Source organism: Pelodiscus sinensis, chromosome 1 (genome assembly GCF_052426305.1).
Source record: "Pelodiscus sinensis isolate ZL-2025 chromosome 1, ASM5242630v1, whole genome shotgun sequence".
In the NCBI taxonomy this organism is placed as follows: domain Eukaryota; kingdom Metazoa; phylum Chordata; order Testudines; family Trionychidae; genus Pelodiscus; species Pelodiscus sinensis.
In genome coordinates, this window is record NC_143052.1 from 313237444 (window position 1) to 313257873 (window position 20430).

A 20430-nucleotide genomic window follows, 5' to 3' on the forward strand; every position below is an offset into this window, starting at 1 on the left:
GGAAGGTCTTTGAGTATCTGGTGACTGGCTCAAAAGAATCTGACGCGTCTCTGTTTTGGGTCCTTGAAAAGTGGCACAAACTGGTGGATCAGTGACAGGAGTTCAGCAATCATCGCCTCTCAATGTCTCAGTACTGGGACCGAGACATGTGGCCCACAGACTCTCTCCACCATGACAGGCATCAAGAAGGGGACTGGTGTTGGGGTGATGATGACCAATGGCACCCATGTACCGAGTGGTCTTCGGAGCATTACAGAGGTCTCTGGAAAAATGAGGACCAACCCCGGGGTGCTCTATAAGAGGCCTGGAAACTCATCCATGGTCTTTGGGGCTCTGATGAGAGTCATCCTGAGTCCTGCCTTCTGCCCTCAGGAATCAATGACACAGAAGGGCACACATGAAATCCTTCTCCTATTATCTGATTCTTGGAGGCTTGTATTGGGGAGCACTGGCAGGATGCTATCTTGAGAGGGGACTTGGGCCCCTGGGAAGGTGGTGCCCACATTGGACCATGACATAGTCTGGACCAGCAAACTCAGTATATCCTATACTGCCCGAAAATCCTCCATTGTAGACAACTTTCATGTGCTGGAGGCCTTCATCACTATTCAATGTCACCAGACTGGCATGGGAAGGCCTTGGCCACTCTGCCTGAAATTGCCCCCGTTCCCAGAGTGCGTTGACAAGATGCCTGCCACTGGTCTGGACTCTTCCCCCATTATCCCCTTGCCCCTGCATGACATCGAGGAGTGACCTCTTGCCGGCATTTTCACTTTTCATGCTGGGAACTGAGAGGGGTAATGGTGCAGAAATGACAGAGGTACTGACGGAGTTCCCCACACCAAGGTTACAGTGCTTGAGGCCAAATCCAACCTGCTCTCCAGTACCATGGCTAGCACCATCTCCATTAGAAGCACCTGGAGGAGAATGTCTCATTCTTTTTTCATTCAGGGCGTGAATGGCTTGCAAATGCAGAACTTGTCGCTAATGTGCCCCTTGACCAAACACCTCAAACAGTGGTTATGCAGGTTACGAATCAGCACAGAGTGTTTGCATTCTAAATGTGGCTTAAAACCTGTGGGCCAGGGTATGTCCCTACTTTCAGTCCCATCCAGGACAATAATTAGGTTGACTTACACTAACAATTAACACTACTCAGAGAACTATCTATACAAAGAACTGCCTTTCCGGCAAGAAATGAAGCTGTCCAGAGCACAGCAGTTCCAGTGCACCATCACTGCAGCAAGAAGGAACTGAGGATGGAGGGAGCATGCAACACCCCTTATACCACACCATAGATGCACCACGCCAGGGTAGCTAGGACTGCTCCCCTACAGGTACTGCTGAGGGAAAAATCTGGCACTGGTGCATATGCTGAACTCTAGGGATGTAAAATCCCATGTAATTGGTTAACTGGTTAAGTGTGACATTTACTTCATGTTTAACTGTTAACCAATGGCGGGGATTGGGGGGAGCGGCCCACTGCTGCAAGGCTGGAGCAGCCCCTGCCTGTGACGCATGCGGGCTCATGGTGGACAGGGGCTTGGTCATCCGTGGCAGGCCCCATAGGGCAGGAGCAGCCTCCTGCCCATGGGGGGCAGGGAGCTACTCCAGCCCTACCGGGTAACCAGAGCCAGTAAGTATCACCTATTAAGGATGATGCTTACTGGGTAACCTTTCACATCCCTAGTGAGCACACACACCTGTTGTGGAATGGATATGAGCAAGCACTCAAAGAAGCAGCCTTGGATATTAGAAAGTATATTGCAAGTTAGAAAAATTATGACCCAGTAGGGGTCTTTATGATCTTTGAGTTTTGTAGAAGTTAGTCACACAAGATTAGATAGTAGAGTATACTTTGTAGCAGTGCTCTGAAGCCAGGTTTTTCTTGACACCCTTTCTCCCCGGTGAGTGAGCAACTGGTCACACTGAACCTGCCATTAATTACTCAATACCATTCCAGATGTTAAATAAATAACTGGGATGTTCTAAGCTTATTGCTTATGCCTGTGTGTGCTTAAACCTAATAAGCTGAAGTGTTAGATAAGAACATGCTGACTAGCATTTAATCCTTCCTCAGAGAGAATAGCTGTGTTCCTATTGATTTATTCCTGACACCATCTGTAGTGAAGTATTTAAGTTGCCCTTGCTGTGGGTTCTGAAAATCCATGGCAATATATCTGCTCCATTAGAATTATTGATAAATGTTTCCAACGTGGATTGAAATCTTCAGAGCCAATGGCTGGAGTTTGCCATTTAAGCTGTTTGGGTACTAAAGCCTCCTTAAAAGTCTTACCATGGCTCAAGGAATAAAAGCCACTAAATAGATTCAAGGAGAATACCCCTCATTTGTGCATTTAAGGCAATAGGCATGCTGAACCGTTAAAGACGTGAGAGCAGATTCTCAGATGGTGTAAACTCCCATGGTTCCATTGAAGGCAGTTATGACAATCTGCATCAGCTACACAGTTGCATCATATGCTAATAAAAACAGCAGATGACTTAATATTCCCTGTGGAAGAGACCCAAACCCTTCAGTAGAGCAGAACTTAAAACTAAAGCAAACAAAAAAACTAGCACTAAAGTAATCATTACCACAGAATGATTATTAAGCTATTATTAAACTTTAAGTCTATTTACTAATACTTATAAAAATGTACGTCTTAATGAGTCTGACGTTCCATGGCTGAACTTGCTGACAAAGAAATTAATACAATTTTGGTAGGAGACAGGAAGAAAAAAAATCTCATGATCTCTGTTAAAGAACTGTTAGGTCTGTGGACAATTCATAAAGTCGGGCCTCTTAATGATGTTACTGATATCAGTAGTTTCATTATTTGCAACTCAAGGCATGTGACTTACTGTAGAGAAAGCAGGAAAATCTGCAGAGGCAATATCATGAGAGGGACAGGTTACAAGGGGACTATGAAGGACAGCTTAGTTGTATGTGTCAAGGTGCATGAGCCAATGGTATATATTTCTGAAACGGGATGTGTTAGATACAACATGTGGCTCCCAGAGTGGGAATCAGCAGACACAAATTTATTAAAAAGATGGATATATATCACATTACTAGTTCTGAATTATCCAGTCTCCCCAAAGGTTGATTTAAAAATAAAATAAAAAAGTGATCAGGGCCAGCTTGATCCAAGTGAACAAAACAATGCTAATAAACAATGGTGTGTCAGTACCATAAAAAGCAATGATTACAGAAGCCAACATACCACTGCAGACTGCCACGTCCTTAGTGCAATAGGAATTCTAGGTTACCACAATTTACAATTAGCACTGCCAAGAAACCCTTCAAGCATTCATAAACACCAGGTGAATGAGTATCTAGATATTTTTATCCGTTACTTCCAAGAATAATAGCAATTGATAAACTGTCTGCATGTTATAAAGTGAGATGGAAGAAGCAGCATCTCTCAAACCAACTCTTTCCATCACTAGTACCTCAGTTTAAATACAATGCTGCCATGTGCCATCTGTGATATACAGATGTTTCCTGTAAGAAACTGCATTTAGCCAGCAAAAGCATCCTACTCTTGTATGAACACTCTTAGACAATGACTAAAAGTAATTTGCCTTAATACAGTTTTCAGGAGATTACACTGAATTATGACCTCTGAAGATTAAAATTCTCTTTGATTAGTATTGATTTCTTCATCTGTTTGCCACTTCTTTTAAAGATACAATAATTAACTAAGAGATAAATATATACTGCAAATTAACATCATGCCGTAAATAAAGAACACAGGAATAAGCAACAGTATATTTTACCTAAAGTAGTATAAAATGCAATGGCAAAATCTATGAAGCACAACTGATAATTATACAAATCCATTTCTAAGGTCTGCTAACTGAGAGCATCTGTTATGACAAGTTTTAAAAAGTTATTCATTTTATGTATTTTGATGTAGTAAAAGTGTACTCATATTCAGGTTTCTGAAATGTGCACAATAATTATAAAAATACAAAACAACTAGGGACCAAATGCAAAGACCCATGGCTGACTGTCACATTTTTTAAAGTAAAGATTAAGAAGTTACACAGTTGGAATTATTTAATGTTTTCTTAATTAAATTTAATTAACTGATACTAAATACGTTTTTCATATAAAAATGCAATGCCCAGCAGAGATAAAGATAACATTTTCTCTTCCCTTTGATTATAAAGATACAATTTACTAACTACTGTATCTTGAAAGTATCCAAGTGACTGAAAATATTGCCAGTACTAATGCTATTGTAAGGCCTGATTATATCAATTACCACCCATTTACTGGCACAGAACAAAAGCCATTTCTGATGACATACAGCTATAAATGGAAGCTGGGTTACCAATTTAATTCTCCAGTTTTGTTTGCATCCGTATAATTGCACCAGTTGTAACTGCATCATTTCAAACTTTCAATGTAGATGCACAGCACTCACATAAACGATGCTGTTCCAGCATAGTTCCCTCTAAGATGCATGCCTGTGTGGGTGCGCACAAAGAATTCAAATCCCGCCCACGTCCTCAGAAGAGCTGCGCAGCGGCTGCGCTGGGGTGGGTCAGTATTGTGGGCAGCTGCCCGTTCCCCCGGAGCATCTAGACAGCCACTACGTGGCCGTGGCACTGGCCCTAGCTGCAGCCCTTTGACAGGACTAGAGCAGTGGCCAGGGTGGGCTGCATGGTGGCTGCCGGGGCTGGAGCCAGGGCTTCAGTGCAGCTGCTCCTGGGGCCAGGACCACAGTACTAAAAATAGCACCGTGACCCTGGCCCAGGGGCAGCTGTACTGCCAGCTCCTGTCTTGGCACATGGGGCAGCCACCTGCCATGTGGCCCCGCCCCACATGCTGGGACTGGAACCAGGGCCACGGTGCTATTTTTAGTACTGCAACCCAGCCCCAGCAACCGCCATGCAGCCCCAGCCCTAGCTGCTCTCAGAGCTGGGCTGCATGGCAGGCAGCTGCCCCATGTGCTAGGACTGGAACAGGGGCCGCAGTGCAGCTGCTCCTGGGTTGGGGTACTAAAAATAGCACTGCAGCTCCAGCTCCAGCCCCGGCACATGGAGTAACCTCCCGCCACGCAGTCCCATCCCAGGAACAGCTGGGCAGCCACCACATGACTCTGGTCCCTACTTCAGCCCTTCCCCAGGACCGGTGCTGCAGTTAGGACTGCATGGTGGCTGCCCACCTATTCCCAGGGCGGGCCACATGGACCCACGCTGCTGGGAAAGCTATGCCTGGAAAGGCAAGTGTGTCCCGGGCACAAGCCTGAAGTGGGAAGCAAAGTGTATTGATGAATTACTGGACAGGGGAGCAAGGTTCATGAGGGGAGTTGGGGCTCATGCAGGGCGGCAGCATGGATGTCAGAGGACTAAGTTTCTGTGGGTTCTAGCCTTTATAGTAAAGGCCAGGTCCAGCCTGTGATCACCCATCCCCCAACTGGCACCAATGGTATCCCCCACCACATTCTGGATACTCCTCCTTGTGCACATACCACTGCTGTACAATATTGTACCGTTTCTTAAAGACAAAGGACTAAACTATGTGTCGTTTGTTTTGCTGGTTTCCTAGTGTCTCTGAAGTGAGATGAGCAATGCTCCGCTTTATACATAATTCAAACACCCCCACCACTATTTCTATCTGGCAGCTTTAGCTGTTTTTGAGATCCAAATAGACCTTCCGGTGTGAAGAATGGAGATTTAATAGCACAGTAATAACTATGGAACAAAAATAAATTTAGGATTTTTTATCTGATTTAATTAAGTCAAGTATCTCTGTAGCTAGCATTTATTTGAAACAATTGTGCTTATTGCATTCACAACACAAAATACAGACTTCTTCAGCCGGACGATTTGCAACTAAGAACATGGAGTTAGTGATCAGACAGCAGTTGTCTGTAACTTGGAACCAACAAGGTAAATGTCTGCATAATGTATAGAAATGTAACTCGATATCTATTTTAAATAAAAGAGGACCATGAAACATCTTTCCCTACAAGGACCTTTATCAGTTCTTGTTTTTATATATACAAAAATATAGAGAAAATATTTTTCTTTGAGTACTTTGAATGTCTTTGTTAGAGGACAAAATGAAGTAAAAGCCATAATACGTCACTTTTTTTAGTTAAATAATTTACTTCAAAACAACTGATTTAAAATAACAGCTTTAAGAACCAGATCCAAAGTCCAATGAAGTTAATGGAAAGATTCTCATTAACTTCAAGGAATTTCAAAACAAGCCTTAAATGTCCTTTGTTTTCTTTTTGGCTTGATTTTTTTTTTTATTTAAAACTGCAATAAATTCCCATCCAGCATGTGCTTAGCTTTATACAAATTCCTTTGATAACCTTTCTATGCAAACAAACATATCTTTACTTTGAGGAAAAATAAGAACTCTTGTAGTTGAGTTGATGACTTGAAATAATACTGTCAAGTGCCTGTGCACTGTGGCATAAAGAAAATAATAGTGTCACCTTTTTATACAGTATTTTTATTAATAGACATTCAAGCTTTGAAGAATGCTTATGAGTTGATCAAATCAGACAATTAAGGGAAATCCGTACTTGATTCATCGGAGAGCAGATCTGCAGGGGAGAGTCCCTGGTGGCAGTGAGCAGTCAGCGTGGCGGAGGCAATGCTCTAGTGGCCGAGCGGGTGGGGGGGAGGGAAGGTTGCCACATGTGCCGCAGCTGGAGCTGGGCCTCAGTGAGACTGTGCACCTGGCATCAATATTGGTGCTCAAGATAAAACTCATTCCACTCACAGATGGAAAATCTTAGAGGGAACATTGGCCCTGAGACACAATGTGAATGGGGGAAAATATTCAATAAGCTGTTGTCTAAGTGTGCAATGGAGAGTGTATCCTACACAAGCTCAGAAATAAATTTAAACAACAAATGGTCTGGTGGCACTTTATTGACTAACAAAACCTATAGATGGTATCATGAGCTTTTGAGGGCCCTCAAAAGCTCATGATACCATCTATAGGTTTTGTTAGTCAATAAAGTGCCACCAGACCATTTGTTGTTTAAGTTTATCCTGTACAGACTAACTCGGCTACCCCCAGAAGCTTAAGCTCAGAAATGTTAGTCCGAAAGGCCAATTAACATAATTCTTTGAAAGAAAAGCAAGATTTAATTGAGGAGAAAGCCCAGCTGGGGTAGGATCTGGGAGAGGGCTATAAACAGAGGAAGTTGGCTACTGAAAATTTTGCAGGATTGATTTTATTTTATTTGACTTCATATTAAACATTTAAAGTCATGCACCTTCTTAGTTATCCTGTTAGTATTTTTTCTTCCATAACGTTTTAAAAAAATATTTGTACGTTATTTATTAATAAACTTGGATGCAGTGGCACACATCCGAGCAAGCACACATGATATCAATATTGGTGCACAAGACAAAAAACTCACTCCACTCATGGATGGGAAATCTTAGAGGGAACATTGTGTCCCAGTGCAAGTCTTATCCTAGTTTTCAACTGTGGTATTCTTCTCCACTACATTCAAGGTGGGGAACCTAAGAGGCACAGACTGGATCAGGCCTGCGATTTGCATGGATTGGGCCTGCAAGGCTCATGGCTTCTCCACCACAGTAGAATGACCCAGCACTTGTGCTCCAACCACGTGGGGGATATTATGGCTAGAGAACCAGATCTCCACTGCAGCGGGGAGCCCCAAGCCTCATGGGCCTGATTAAGGCAAGCCACAGGCTGGATACAATCCACAGGCTCTGCTTTGCAAGAGGAACGAAGCGGCTCTGTACAGTGCAGGGAAGCACTCCACATAGGCACCATCCCCCGCAACTCCCATTGGCCAGGAATCATGGTGATGGGCAGTGCTTGCAGAAGCACTTCCCTGCAACATGCACAGTTGCACAGTACAACCTATGCCCCCTGGGAGCTGCGCCAGGCAGACGCCCCCTTACTTACTTCTTCCCAGCCCACTTCTACACTATCTCCTTTCCAGACCCCACATTCCCATTCCTGCACCATATCTCCCACCCAAATCTCCACCCCACTCCTGCACCCTACCTCCTACCCAGACTCCGTACGCCTACCCGCAGTACACTCTCCAGAAGTTCTCTCCCATACACTGAACCCCCTCATTTCTGGTTCCACCCCAGAGCTCTAAGAGGCCCCACAATATCCACTAGCACCAGGGCCCCAGAAGAGTTAATCCTATCCTGGGAGAGGAGGGGGTAAACCCTGGGCCTCAGCAACTTCTCTTTCCCCTCCTGTGGGTGAAGGATCTTAAGGGGAGTGTCTTTTTTCCCTCCTCCTCAGTTGAGGGCCAAGTGAGGGGTTGTTTTTCACTAGTATGTGGTCCCCACTGATTTTTCTGTGTATCAGTGACCCAAAAAAGGTTCCTTGTCCCTGGAGTAGGGTAAAGCAACACCAGTGGGAAAACCCTTCATCACATAATAGCTTAGACATGTCCCTCTTCTTTGGATGCTGTCAAAATGCAACAGGTCCTTACAAAAGACATCAAATATTCTGCAAATCTCAAATTTTCCTTACACAATGTCAGCCCATTCAGCAGTTGGCTTCCAGAATCAGTCTTCAAAGCACATTTCTGGATTAACTTCACTGACGTTAGCTGAGTTAAATCAGGGCTATTAATCCAGTCCACTGGAGTCAGAACTGCAAAACCACTGAATTTCAGAACTGCAAATAAATGGACAAAACCCTATGAATGTCCATTTTCAAGCATGGAACTCTCACTTTTACTATCTGTTGTTTCACACACACAGAGAAATCAGGGCCAAAAAAACCTCAACATGTTTTGATCACCCATAACCACAATATTTCTGCCAGCAATAAATTCCTTATGGGGGATTCAGGTATAACATCGAAGGACTTTTTGTAGTGTGTGTCATCCACTGCAAATAGATTTGAAAAGATTTATAAGTCTGGGATGAAAGTCACCCCTGGCTGTAAATGCTCAGCACTATTTACACACAGAAGTTCCTTGTACTTTAATAAGTTCCTTGCTTCAACTTATTAAAATGTTTAATTGTAGCTCTGCCATTTAATTTTTTGTTGGATAAATGCAAAATGAAGTTTACTGCATACACTGATTTTCTTCTAGTACATTTACACACACACACACACACACACACACACACACACACACACGTACGTACGTACGTACGTTTATTTCCTGGTATATCTATTCCTCTTTTGTTATTTCTTCCCCTTCCTCCATGACTCTTCCCCTTTCAGTCCCAGCATTATATTCCTCCCCTTCTTCATTTTTTCAAACTTCATCCACTTCTTTGAGTTCCCAAGATTAGCTACCTATCGCACAAAGGAATGGGGGGGCAAAGGGACTCTTTTAAGGCAACCTGAAACTTGTCAGGGGGAAAGGGAAGATGTGTTTTTCTTAGTAGGATTCTAAGATGCTTTTCTCCTGCTCATGGAAAAAGTAGTACGGATTTCTCTCCTAACTTGCAAAGAAGCCAGAGTGGGGTACTCCTTGGATGGTCTCAGTGCTACATCAATCTCTCTCAGAAGAAAGGAGGTTTCAAATACACAAGAATTAAAAGCAAAACAAGAGCCCTGATCTACTCCCTGCTGGTTCTGCCTGGCTTCACATTAAAGCAGTAGACTAAAGTTCCCACTCTGATTCATCCAGACACCCGCCAGACAGTCCAGCAGCCCATAACTAGATGCTCCCTCTATGAGCTAATTTTACTCATGACAAATACTTACAACTTTACAGAGAAAACAATAATAACTTGAATAGATAGTAAATATTAGCAAGTACAGGAGAGACTAGTAAAATGCATAGTAAGAAGGTATAAATTACCCCCAAACCTGGAAAAAATTCTCTAAATATTACATTTTCTAAGGCTCCAATCATCAATCACAGGTGAAGTAAATTAGCTGAAGCAAAGGTTCAAACATTAAAAGGATATAATTTGGAGGAAGAAAGTTCCAGCTTAAGACCTGATTGGCTAGTGCAAGATAACGCTGAAACACTGAAGACATCTGAGCACTGAGGTTTTCACGTCTGCTGAATTCCTGTAGTACCTCTACAGTTAGCATGAAGATCTGCCGAAGGTCATCCTCCTACAGTCAGGAAGAATTCAGGTACTATTAATGGAGTCTCACATTCATGAAGTAAGTTCTTGAACAGGCAAACAGTGAGGAAAAATTAAATTAAATTCTCTTTAGAAAAATATGTGATTCTTTCATTATCTTAGAACATGTCTTCTATTTTAACAGAAACAAAGCCTTTACCATCTGCCTATGCAATGTAACTTTTAAAAAAATAGCTTAAACTTTATTAATTATAAACATCAGGCATTATAAGAAAAATCTGAAAATATATTTCTCTAACAACTGGCAGAAGAGGAGAGATTTGGTCTTTGGTATGAAGAAGTTGATAAGCTGTTCCACAACAGTTACAGAACTTAAAACTATGCCATCACAAAAACATTTATCATAGCCAAACAATACATCTGAGACAACCAGACCACACCATCTGCGATAATATTTTTAAATGCATAGCTTTCCTTGGCTCTTAACCAAAGCTATATTTAAAACTATCATTGTTCCAAAGAGTATTAGTTTATTTGCTATAGACAGGGAATTAAGATTCCTACTGTATTTGTATGAATCTGTAAAATTCATAGCTTTACATTCATGAAACAAAAATGCATCACACTTTTTAAAACAAACACTTCTAGTATTAAAAATGTTTACTAAACGAGGAAATAATACATATTTGAATGCATTTAATGATTTATTATATAGGAGTCTTTTGTACATACTATAATTTTAATGCATTTGTTGGAGCATGAAACTTTTCTTTTACAGTATTAACATTTCTATTTATCAGAAATATAGATAGTGCATATTACTTTCAGTTTTTACCTGAAATATTCGTTTGCAGTTACCATGGAACTCCATGCTTAGTCCAATGTTGCTGGTTTTACTTGAACTTGAGAACTCGATCAACAAAGCAGTTAAAATGGAACAGGCCAAAGTTTGCTATATAAGGAAGAATATATATTAAAAGATATTCAATAAAGTAATACTGCTTAAGATGTAATATAAGTTCTTAGAATACTTCTATAAGTTATTCTAGTTATTTCAACCATCTTCTGACTAACTAGAGCACTAAGTAGCTCCATTTCTCCTCAGATTCTGAAGCACAGAACGTAAAGCTCTCTGGATGGACCCCTCTTCCTGTGCAGATTCTACATCTTCTCTGAGGGGACTTTAGTACATGGTTAACATGAAAAGGTAATATTAGAATGAAAACAAATCTGCTTTAAGACACTCATGTTTCTACTTAGTTATCTCAACCCATTTTCTATACATGCTGTTTAGTTATCTTCCTGTGCATAAGGCTTTACAGTCATTAGGGACATGTCTACCTGATTGAGCTTATGCTGCTTTAGCTACGAGAACATAACCCTAGTGTAGACTCAGCCTACACATACAGGACTTCCTTGGTTTAGGAACACCACCTCCTTGAAGTATGTTAGTTATGTCAAAAAGCCCTCTTCCAACAACATAGGTGTATCTACACGGAGATTTCTGTCGGCATAGCTATGTTGATCAGGAGTGGTTCACTTTTTATTTCCAAATTATGCCAACATCGTTTTTAAGAGTGTACAAAGCCTATTATTAGTGAAAGTTCAACTTTCTGTTGTCTATTTGTCTAATTCGTCCAGGTCACTTTGCAGCTTGCTTTGGCCCTCCTTTGTGTTTGTTACTTTTCCATGTTAGTGTCTGATCATGATTAAATTTGTACCAAGTGACAAAGAATGAGATATAGCTGGTCAAAAAACTCCTCCAAAGTCCAAGCGCTCTCACTTACCACCAAAGAAAGTTCAGAACTGGGACAGAATTAGCAGAAAATATAACTGCTTGAAGACCGACCAATAATTCCCTACTGACAGAGGTAGTTATACAAACCATAATAAAGTACCCTGCCAACTAAGATTGGGGCTCTGGTTGTCCCCTCATTCACAAAATTTAAGATAAGGGTCAATATTTCAACAGTTTTTAAAGCTGATCTACTTAAAAGAAATTTGTTATCCTAAAATACAAGTCAACACTACACTCTTCTTTTGCTCAAATATGCTGCAAAAACATTGATTTTACAAAACACAAGCTTTACTCCTGATGCCAAAATCCATTAATCATCTTTTTCAGTTCTCATTTTCCCCTATATTTTACCATGGTTTATCAACACTGATAAAAATAAAGTAAACATCTTATAATGGACAGGTGAACTACATTTCACAAAATATTTACACAGGAAATATAACAGACACCTTTTGTTGATTAAATCAAAATATTTTTGCTTAGATGTACCAAACAGTTACAACTTCAAAGTTACTGGCTAGTTACTCCTAGACTGTTTGGAGCCAAGGTGCCAAGGATGGAGAGAGGGGTAGGAATTGTTAAAGGGTCATACATGCCGGCAAGTGTCCAGGGGTTAAATGGAAATATGCACACTACCTCTGAACACCCGCAAGATTAAAGTTGAGATACTATTTATGCAAGCTCATACAACAGCTGAAAGCAGTGCCATCCACCCACCAACTGCAACATCTTTGTTCAGAAATGCCTCTGATGTCAGTACCTTGACCCTACAGACAACTAGTTATCTTAGCCAGTACACATTAAATTAAAATTCTTACTTGCTAAATAAATCCCAGACAGATCAAGCAAGCATGGTTGTTTCATGCATCTTTGTGGACAATTGCTTACTGTACGTTCAAAATAAATGTTGTCACTTTACTGTAACTGATTGCTAAATTCAAGAATTTATTTCAGTTCAAGGTAATTCTTTTAATTTCAATTCTACTTGACTATTTTTTGTATGTTTGTTAAATGATGAAAGTTGTATCTTTTCCATATTAAACAAAAAATCAAAACCTTAAATTGCTACAGCAGCAGTGAAGTCTCTTTACTTTTTGATCGTATTCAATAATTCAGCTGTCTCTTAAATGATTCAGCAGTTTTAACATTCTCAAGGCTCAGGCTAGTTACTGCAGGGACTGTTGGTTTGGTTTTTTCAAATTCAGAATTGAATCAAAATTTGAATTAAAACAAGCACTTACATTTTAAATCAAACAACAAAAACATGAAAACACCCTATAAAAACAGGTGCTCTAAAAAAGTTAAAAATACATTTTAAAATTTGAACTACTGTTCTACAGCCAAGGATTTGTGATGCCTTTGCAAGATATATTTTTAAAGAATAATTCAGAGTTGCTAGAGGATGCTATACATTTTTGCATTCTATAAAATGATAATGCCTAGTCCAGACTTCTATAAATACATATATAACATTTTCATTTATTACTTGAATTACCCAGCCATCAATATTTGAGGCTCTAGGAAGCACTGATGCAAAGACAGCTTTAATAGCAATTACTTTAATTCCATATGTGATAGGTACACTGTATTGTTTTTGGGATACAACAGCAAACAAAGTAAGTCATCTCTGCTGTATCATATAAAGAATCTGATAACCCTCTCCCAACAGATTTATTACACAAAACCTAGGACAACTAGAGCAATGACATAAGTTGGAAACATTCATAAAGCTAAAGTCCAAGAGTGTATAGTGGGAGCTAAGAAATATGAAAGTCAGGGCATGGAAGGGTGGAGAGAGCAATTTAGTGTATACTGTGGTAAGTTAGAATGACCTTGGAAGTTTCTTGTTAAGTAAAAACTTAAACAACAAATTAGTCTGGTAGCACTTTAAAGACTAACAAAACATATAGATGGTATCACGACCTTTCATGGGCACAGCCCACTTCTTCAGATGACCAGAGTGTTGGATGTCCAGAACCAAAACTAAGGAATGGGGGGGAGAGGAGGAAAAAATGTGGGGGAGGTAGTGGGGACATAAATATCAAAGAGAAAGCCAAGCAGTATGACATTTTTTCAGTTTGTTTACTTTGTACATGTGCATAGTCAGTTTCATTGTCTTTGTCAGTTGCATGCCTGGTCTCATATACTAGCATGCTGTCTCCCCAAAACACAGGGTGTTTCCTAGTGGTAGAGTGACCAGATATCCTGTTTTAAAGTCTCCTGCAAGTGTTCCAACTTAAAAAAAAAAAACAGGCAAGTTGTCCTGTATATCCTGTTTCTACTCTCCTCCATCAGTACTGGTGGATCCTGCTGCTAGCTGGATCACTGCTTACCTACTATGCAGTATTTATTTTTAACAGGAGCTCAGTCAACTTGATCATTTGAAATCTGTACGACACAGATTGATTCCCACTGAACTCACATGAGTACAAGTATCAGGTGTCCTGAATTCATCAGAGAAATATGGTCACCTTACCAGGTGCTGAGAGATTGATTTCCTTTTCCTAAAGGAGGGAAATCAGTTTTCTAAAATTTGAGATTAGTGATGCTAATGCAGTTTCTCTCTTGTACTGCTTTGGGATACACAGTTCATGCAAGGGCCTGTGTACCAGTAACAGCAACTGTAAGGCTGAAGCTGATATGGCAGCCAGCAAACATGAGAGGGTGGGTAAAGAGAGAGCAACAGCTGATTGGTTGTTTTAAGCACTTGGGATTACACTCAGATCCACCTCAAAAGTCTCTTTCTAAAAGCAACAACAAAAATTAAAAAGAAAATTATTTAAAAATATACTTAAATTTTTAAAAAATAAAGTAATGCCAGGATTTACTAATTAAGGAGGCTTTTCAGAAAAACATTTTACGTTAGTTTTAGGATATTCAAGTTTGTTCCTTTCACCGAACTAGTTTTTAAAAGATATAACTTGAACAGGTCATATCCCTGTGGACTGCCGTTGAAAGATTAGGGGTTCCCTACACATGGAGTTATTCAGGGAAAACTATACTTGAATAACTTCATGTGTGGTTTTCCACAGTAAGCGTTCTTGGTCCTGTTTAGCTTAACCCACACTAAACAGGAACAAGATAGCCTTATTCCAAAATAAAACTGTACAGAGTTAACTGGACATAGCCATTCTCAGGAAGCTCCACGTGCAGTGCAGATAAGCCCTTAAAAATATAAACAGAAACAGTGTGTTTGCTGAAGAATCCCTTCTGTTGGTGTGGTGTCTGCACTGAAGTGGTACAGCTGCATCACAGTACTGCATCACCTTTAGGCAACAATTATGCTTGGAACGGGGCAGATGATTCATAGTTTACATAGACATACCTGGGCCACTGCACTACAAACAGCAGTGCAGCCCTGGGAGCACAGATGCTCAGGTTAGCATCTGCAACTATGTACACACCTACACCCCCGAGTTCATACTCAGGTATATAAGCCCAAGCCACAGCCCTTGTTACTGCAGCTACAATGCTATTTTTTTTAAAAAGATGTGTTCTTAAGCCAAGTTTCTTCTTGGCTTAAGAACCTGGGTTAGCTAACCTGAGTTAAGAGCACACTGTTTTCCCTCCAGTGTAGACATACCATAAAATAATTTTCCAAAAGTAAATACTATAAGACTAAATATATTCGCACATGATACATTACCAATTTCACACAAATGTGAAAAAAAGTCCAATTATCTGAAATGGAGCTATGTAGAACCACCTCTTTATAGCTCATCAGAAGAAAAACTGCATTTTTAAGACCTTTCTATCAAGAGAACTCCCTGATGCCTGGCTTGATACATAGTTACTTTATCAGACAATCTTTTGAAAGTCCAGTATTTTAAATTTACAAGTGTCTTTTGTACAAAGGGATCTACAAAGCATATGTTAGTCATACACACTAGCTGCATTACTTTAAGTCTAAGAAAATCTCATGAAAACTTGAAAAACGAAGTTATTTAAGATCAACCAGTACATCACAAACTGCTTGTTAAAAAAATACACATCTGAGTTACAAGATGCTTTTAAAGGAACCACATTTTAGGTTTTTTGGCTTTTCACATTTAGTAACATACCACAAAATAGAGATAATCAGATGCCACATACTAATGGTTAGAAAATGTGAATAATTCTGGTCATATTAAAAGTAAAATCTCTATGTTCTAACTTCCCAGTAAAGTCATTAACTTCATGCCAGTAAGCGTATACCTCATGAACCTAGCTTGTCTCACTCACCAGCAATTTCATTAGTTCTGTCACAAGAACATACCCAAACAATAACCACATCTGACAAAATAAAATACTTCAGAGCATGTATTGTTTCTTAGAATAGCCTGGCACTTAGCCTGGTTAGCTTTATTACCAGTAATAAATTTTTGAAAGGTTGAAATACATAAAACACTCTCAGCTGCTCCAACAGAAGATCAATGAGACTTGTGATAAGAGATTAACTTAGCAATCAGACACCCAGGAGCAGCATGGCTTTAGAAAATTAGATATTTTTTAAAATTTGTACACAACATGAAAAGAGCTGCAATATGAAATATATTCATAATTTTGAAACTTATCTGGCAAAACAGCATATATCATGAAGATCATTCCATGAAAGCATGCCCTATAAAATGTGACTCATTCCTTCCAAAGGAATGTCACTTACACCAAACGTTAAACCCAGAATGAACATTTGTGGGATTTCACACAAATGTCTGGGCACCCCACTGAGTATGTGAACTGATTTATTTGAGGATAATTAGGTTACAAAATGTATAAAAGGAAGAACCCTTCAATTATGGGTTAGGGAAACAGGAGTTTGCACACAACTATCTTAAATCATAAAAGCTGACCCAGACAGAGCAGAATTAATTGCACAGCAAAACTGTTATATCCCAGTTTTGAACTTCGATGCATGGATACATTCATGTTTAGAGATGATTGGTTCAAGCTAGTCATATTCACCTTGCTGCAAATTCTAAATGATCAAACTAAAGAAGAAATCCAAATTTGGAGGAAGTCAACATCATCTATTTTCTTCTATATATTAGATAACTGAATTTCAATTAACAGTATATAACAGCTTATTCCCTTCACAGAACATGAAGCTAATCCTATTAAATAATTTTCAATTACTCCTATTAATGATTTATAGAGCTGCAGTCTTCTTTCCCTTCCCACAACAGAATCTTTATTGTCAATGTAGGGTGTCACAAGGAAGGGGGAGAAGAAGAAGTTACTTACCTTGGTGCAGTAATGACAGTTCTTTGAGATGTGTCCCCCTGTGGGTACACCACAGATTGGAGATTTGTCAGCAGTGGTCTGCCGGACCATGCATGCGCATTAGGTGCCTCATGCCATTTGCGCAGTTTCTTGGAGCACACAGTCCAGCTCCCACCAGTTACTCCTAATCACCGAGTATCTGAAAGACATAAAGGAGAACTCTGAAGCAGGGAGGAGGCAGATAGTGGAGCACATACAGGGACACACATCTTGAAGAACCATCGTTACTACACCCAGGTGAGTAACTTCCTCTTCTTCTTCGAGTGGTGTCCTAGTGGGTGCTCCACTATAGGTGACCTAGTAGCAGACACTCCTTGATAAGGAAGGCAGGAATCAGAGTTAAGGGTTCACTGCTGCGGATAACACTATGGAGGCAACCACTGAGTGAAAACGTTGAGGATAGCATAATGTTTCACAAAGGTGTAGTTAGAGGACCATGTAGCAGCTTGGCAAATGTCCCAGAGGGGAACTCTCTTAAGGAAGGCTGTGGAAACTGCTACTGCCCTGGTAGAATGGGCTCTTTTTTGGTGCTTCAGGTAGAGGTTTGTTTTGTAATGAATATCAGCGAGTCATACATGAAATGATGAGCTTGGAGATGCGTTGTGCAGAAAGAGGATTGCCTTTAGATCAGTCTGCCACAGAAATCAACAGCTGTTGAGACTTTCAGAAAAGTTGGGTTCTATCGATATAGAAGGCCAATGTCCTGAACACATCTAATCTGGAAAGCCTAGCGTCCCATTGGGAGGAATGCGGTTTGGAGTGAAAGGTTGGAAGAATGATCGACTCGATGTGAAAATCCGAGTTTATTTTTGGTCGGAAGATCAGTTGGGGGTGGAATATAACCCCCTGACTTGTAAACACTGCATAGGGAGGTGTATCAGAAAGAGCTGAAAGCTCTCCTACACTGCGCGCAGACATTATTGCTAATAAGGCCACCTTGGTGGTTAATAGGGGCAGGTCACCAGGGGTTCAAAGGGTGATCATATTAAGGCATCCAAGACCAATTCTAAGTCCCGTGGTTGGGGCAGTTCTCTATGAGGTGGGTAAAGATTAGTCAACCCTTTCATGAATCTTCTAGTGATTGGGTGAGCAAACACCAAATAGCCCTCTACTGGCTGTCGGAAGGCAATGAATGCAGCAAGGTGAACCTTAAGAGATGACAAGGCTAGGCCGAAGTGCTTTAAATGTACCATATATTTGAGAATGTGATGGATCGGAGCAGAGGTCAGATCTAGGCTGTCGTCTATGCACCAAGAACGAAACCTGCGCCACTTATTCAGGTAAGTAGTCCGGGTGGTTTTCTACTTTGTAGTAGGATCAATTTGACATCTTGGGAACAGCTCATTTCTGTGTTCTGGAACCAACTAGGAACCACACTGTGAGGCGAAGGTGATCTGGCTGAGGGTGCACTAGCATTTCCTGGTCCTGGGTCAACAGGATAGGGTGGCTCAGGAGATAGGGAAGCCATGTCTGACGGGGCCAAAACGAGGCTATGAGGATTACTATTGTGTTGTCCCCGGTGATCTTTTCTTCAACTCTCGGTATCAGAGGAAAGGTGTAAAGCAACTGACTGCTCCAGTCTAGAAGAAAGGTATCTCCCAGGGGTCCCGGTCCAATTCCTGCTCTGGAGCAGTAGCATCAGCATTTTGATGTGTGGCAAATAGGTCTATAGTCGGGAAGCCCCAGAGACGAAAAACATCTTGTATTACTCAACAGTGTAGTTCCCACTCATGGTCTGAGTGCATCAGCAGTGAAGTTGTCTTTGCCCAGTAAGTATGCCAGAATCATTACGTCGTGCCGGATGCACCAGTTCCATAGGCATGTTGCCTCTGCACAGAGGGAATGCAATCAAGCTCCTCCCTGACAGTTACTGTATAAAATAATGATGCAGCCCCAGATAAGAGTGGCAAAGTGTTTGCACGCATTGAAAACTGCTTTCAATTCTAGGAGGCTAATATGATGGGAGCTTTCTTTTATGGGCACGTGGTTCTGAACGCAATGGCCGCCGAGATGTGCTTCCCAGCCTACCAAAGATGCTTCGGTCGTAATTTGCATCATGGGTTGAGGCTGGTGGAAGGGTACACCAGCTAACATATTGGTGGGGACAGTCCACCAAGCCAAGGACTTCACAACTTTTGGTGGCACTGTAACTCTTCTGTGTACATTGTGTTTGCCAGGAACGTGGACCACAGCTATCCAGTGCTGAAGGCACCGCAGATGAAGCCTTGCATGCACTATGACATATGTGGTAGCTGCTATGTGCCCCATGAGTTGAAGGCAGGTAAGTACAGAAATCCTGGGGCTTGTGGAAAGAATCTGTATAAGATCCTGAATAGCTTGAAATCTGTGTAATGGCAGGTACACTCAGGTAGTGGACAAGTCTAGGTGCGCACTGATGAATTCCAAAGATTGTTGTGCTGATATCAACAATTTTAGGAAGTTGATTAGAAGACCAAGAGCTTTGAAGACTGACCTCGTCCTAACGGTGGATTGTAGCATGTTGTCAAAGGATGAGCTCTTGATCAAACAGTTGTCGAGATAGGGGAAGATAATGATCCCAGCCTGGTGAAGGTGCGTCACAAAGAATGCAAATGTCTTCGAAAACACTGGGTGCTGAAGACAGACTAAAGGGTAAGACCCAGTATTGGAAGTGTTCGGCTCGGACAACAAACCTTAGGAAACGCCTTTGCGCCAGATGAATTGTGACATGAAAGTAGGCGTCCCGCAAGTCGAGGAATGCAAACCAAGTCCTGCTGTCGAAAGCTGGGATAACAGATGCTAAGGTCACCATACTGAATCTCTGTTTGCGAAAATATCGGTTGAGTCAGCAGAGGTCTAGGATTGGCTTCCACCCACCTGACTTTTTCTCGGTAAGAAAATAATGGGAATAAAAGTCCTTCCCCCTGAACTTTTGGGTACTCTCTCTACCACTCTGATGGTGAGGAGACGCAGGACCTCTTGTCTCAGAAGAGTCTCATGAGAAGGGTCCCTGAAGAGGGACAGGGAAGGTGGGGAAGGAGGAGGGATAAAAGTGAAGGGAATCGAGTAGCCAAATATTACTAGTTCAGGAACCCATTGATCGGTGGTGATGGCGGCCTACCATCATTGCAATGGTCAGGCAGTGATGAAATAACTGGGCCTCTTCACATTGATGACCAATAAGTGGGACGATTTGCAGACCCTCAACCAAAATGTCAAACTTCCTGTCGGTTATTCTGCTGGTTGGATGTCCTGTTGTTCTGGGGACATTACTTTTGTGGACGCTGTCTGGGATGGTGCTGATTGAATGCTCTATGTTGAGGTACAGAGTAAGGGAAGGACCTATGCCCTCTGATATGGGG

General features: G+C 41.2%; 1 protein-coding gene across 1 annotated transcript in view; it reads right to left on the reverse strand.

Annotated features, from left to right (window-relative positions):
- The window catches only part of XPO4 (exportin 4), a 129708-nt gene that overhangs the window by 58376 nt on the left and 50902 nt on the right, over positions 1-20430 (reverse strand). The window contains exons 5-6 of the mRNA XM_089775590.1: positions 10868-10984; positions 9907-10060 (exon numbers count right to left, since the gene is read on the reverse strand). Coding sequence (XP_089631716.1) covers positions 9907-10060; positions 10868-10984 — 271 coding nt within the window. The remainder of the gene's footprint in view (positions 1-9906; positions 10061-10867; positions 10985-20430) is intronic.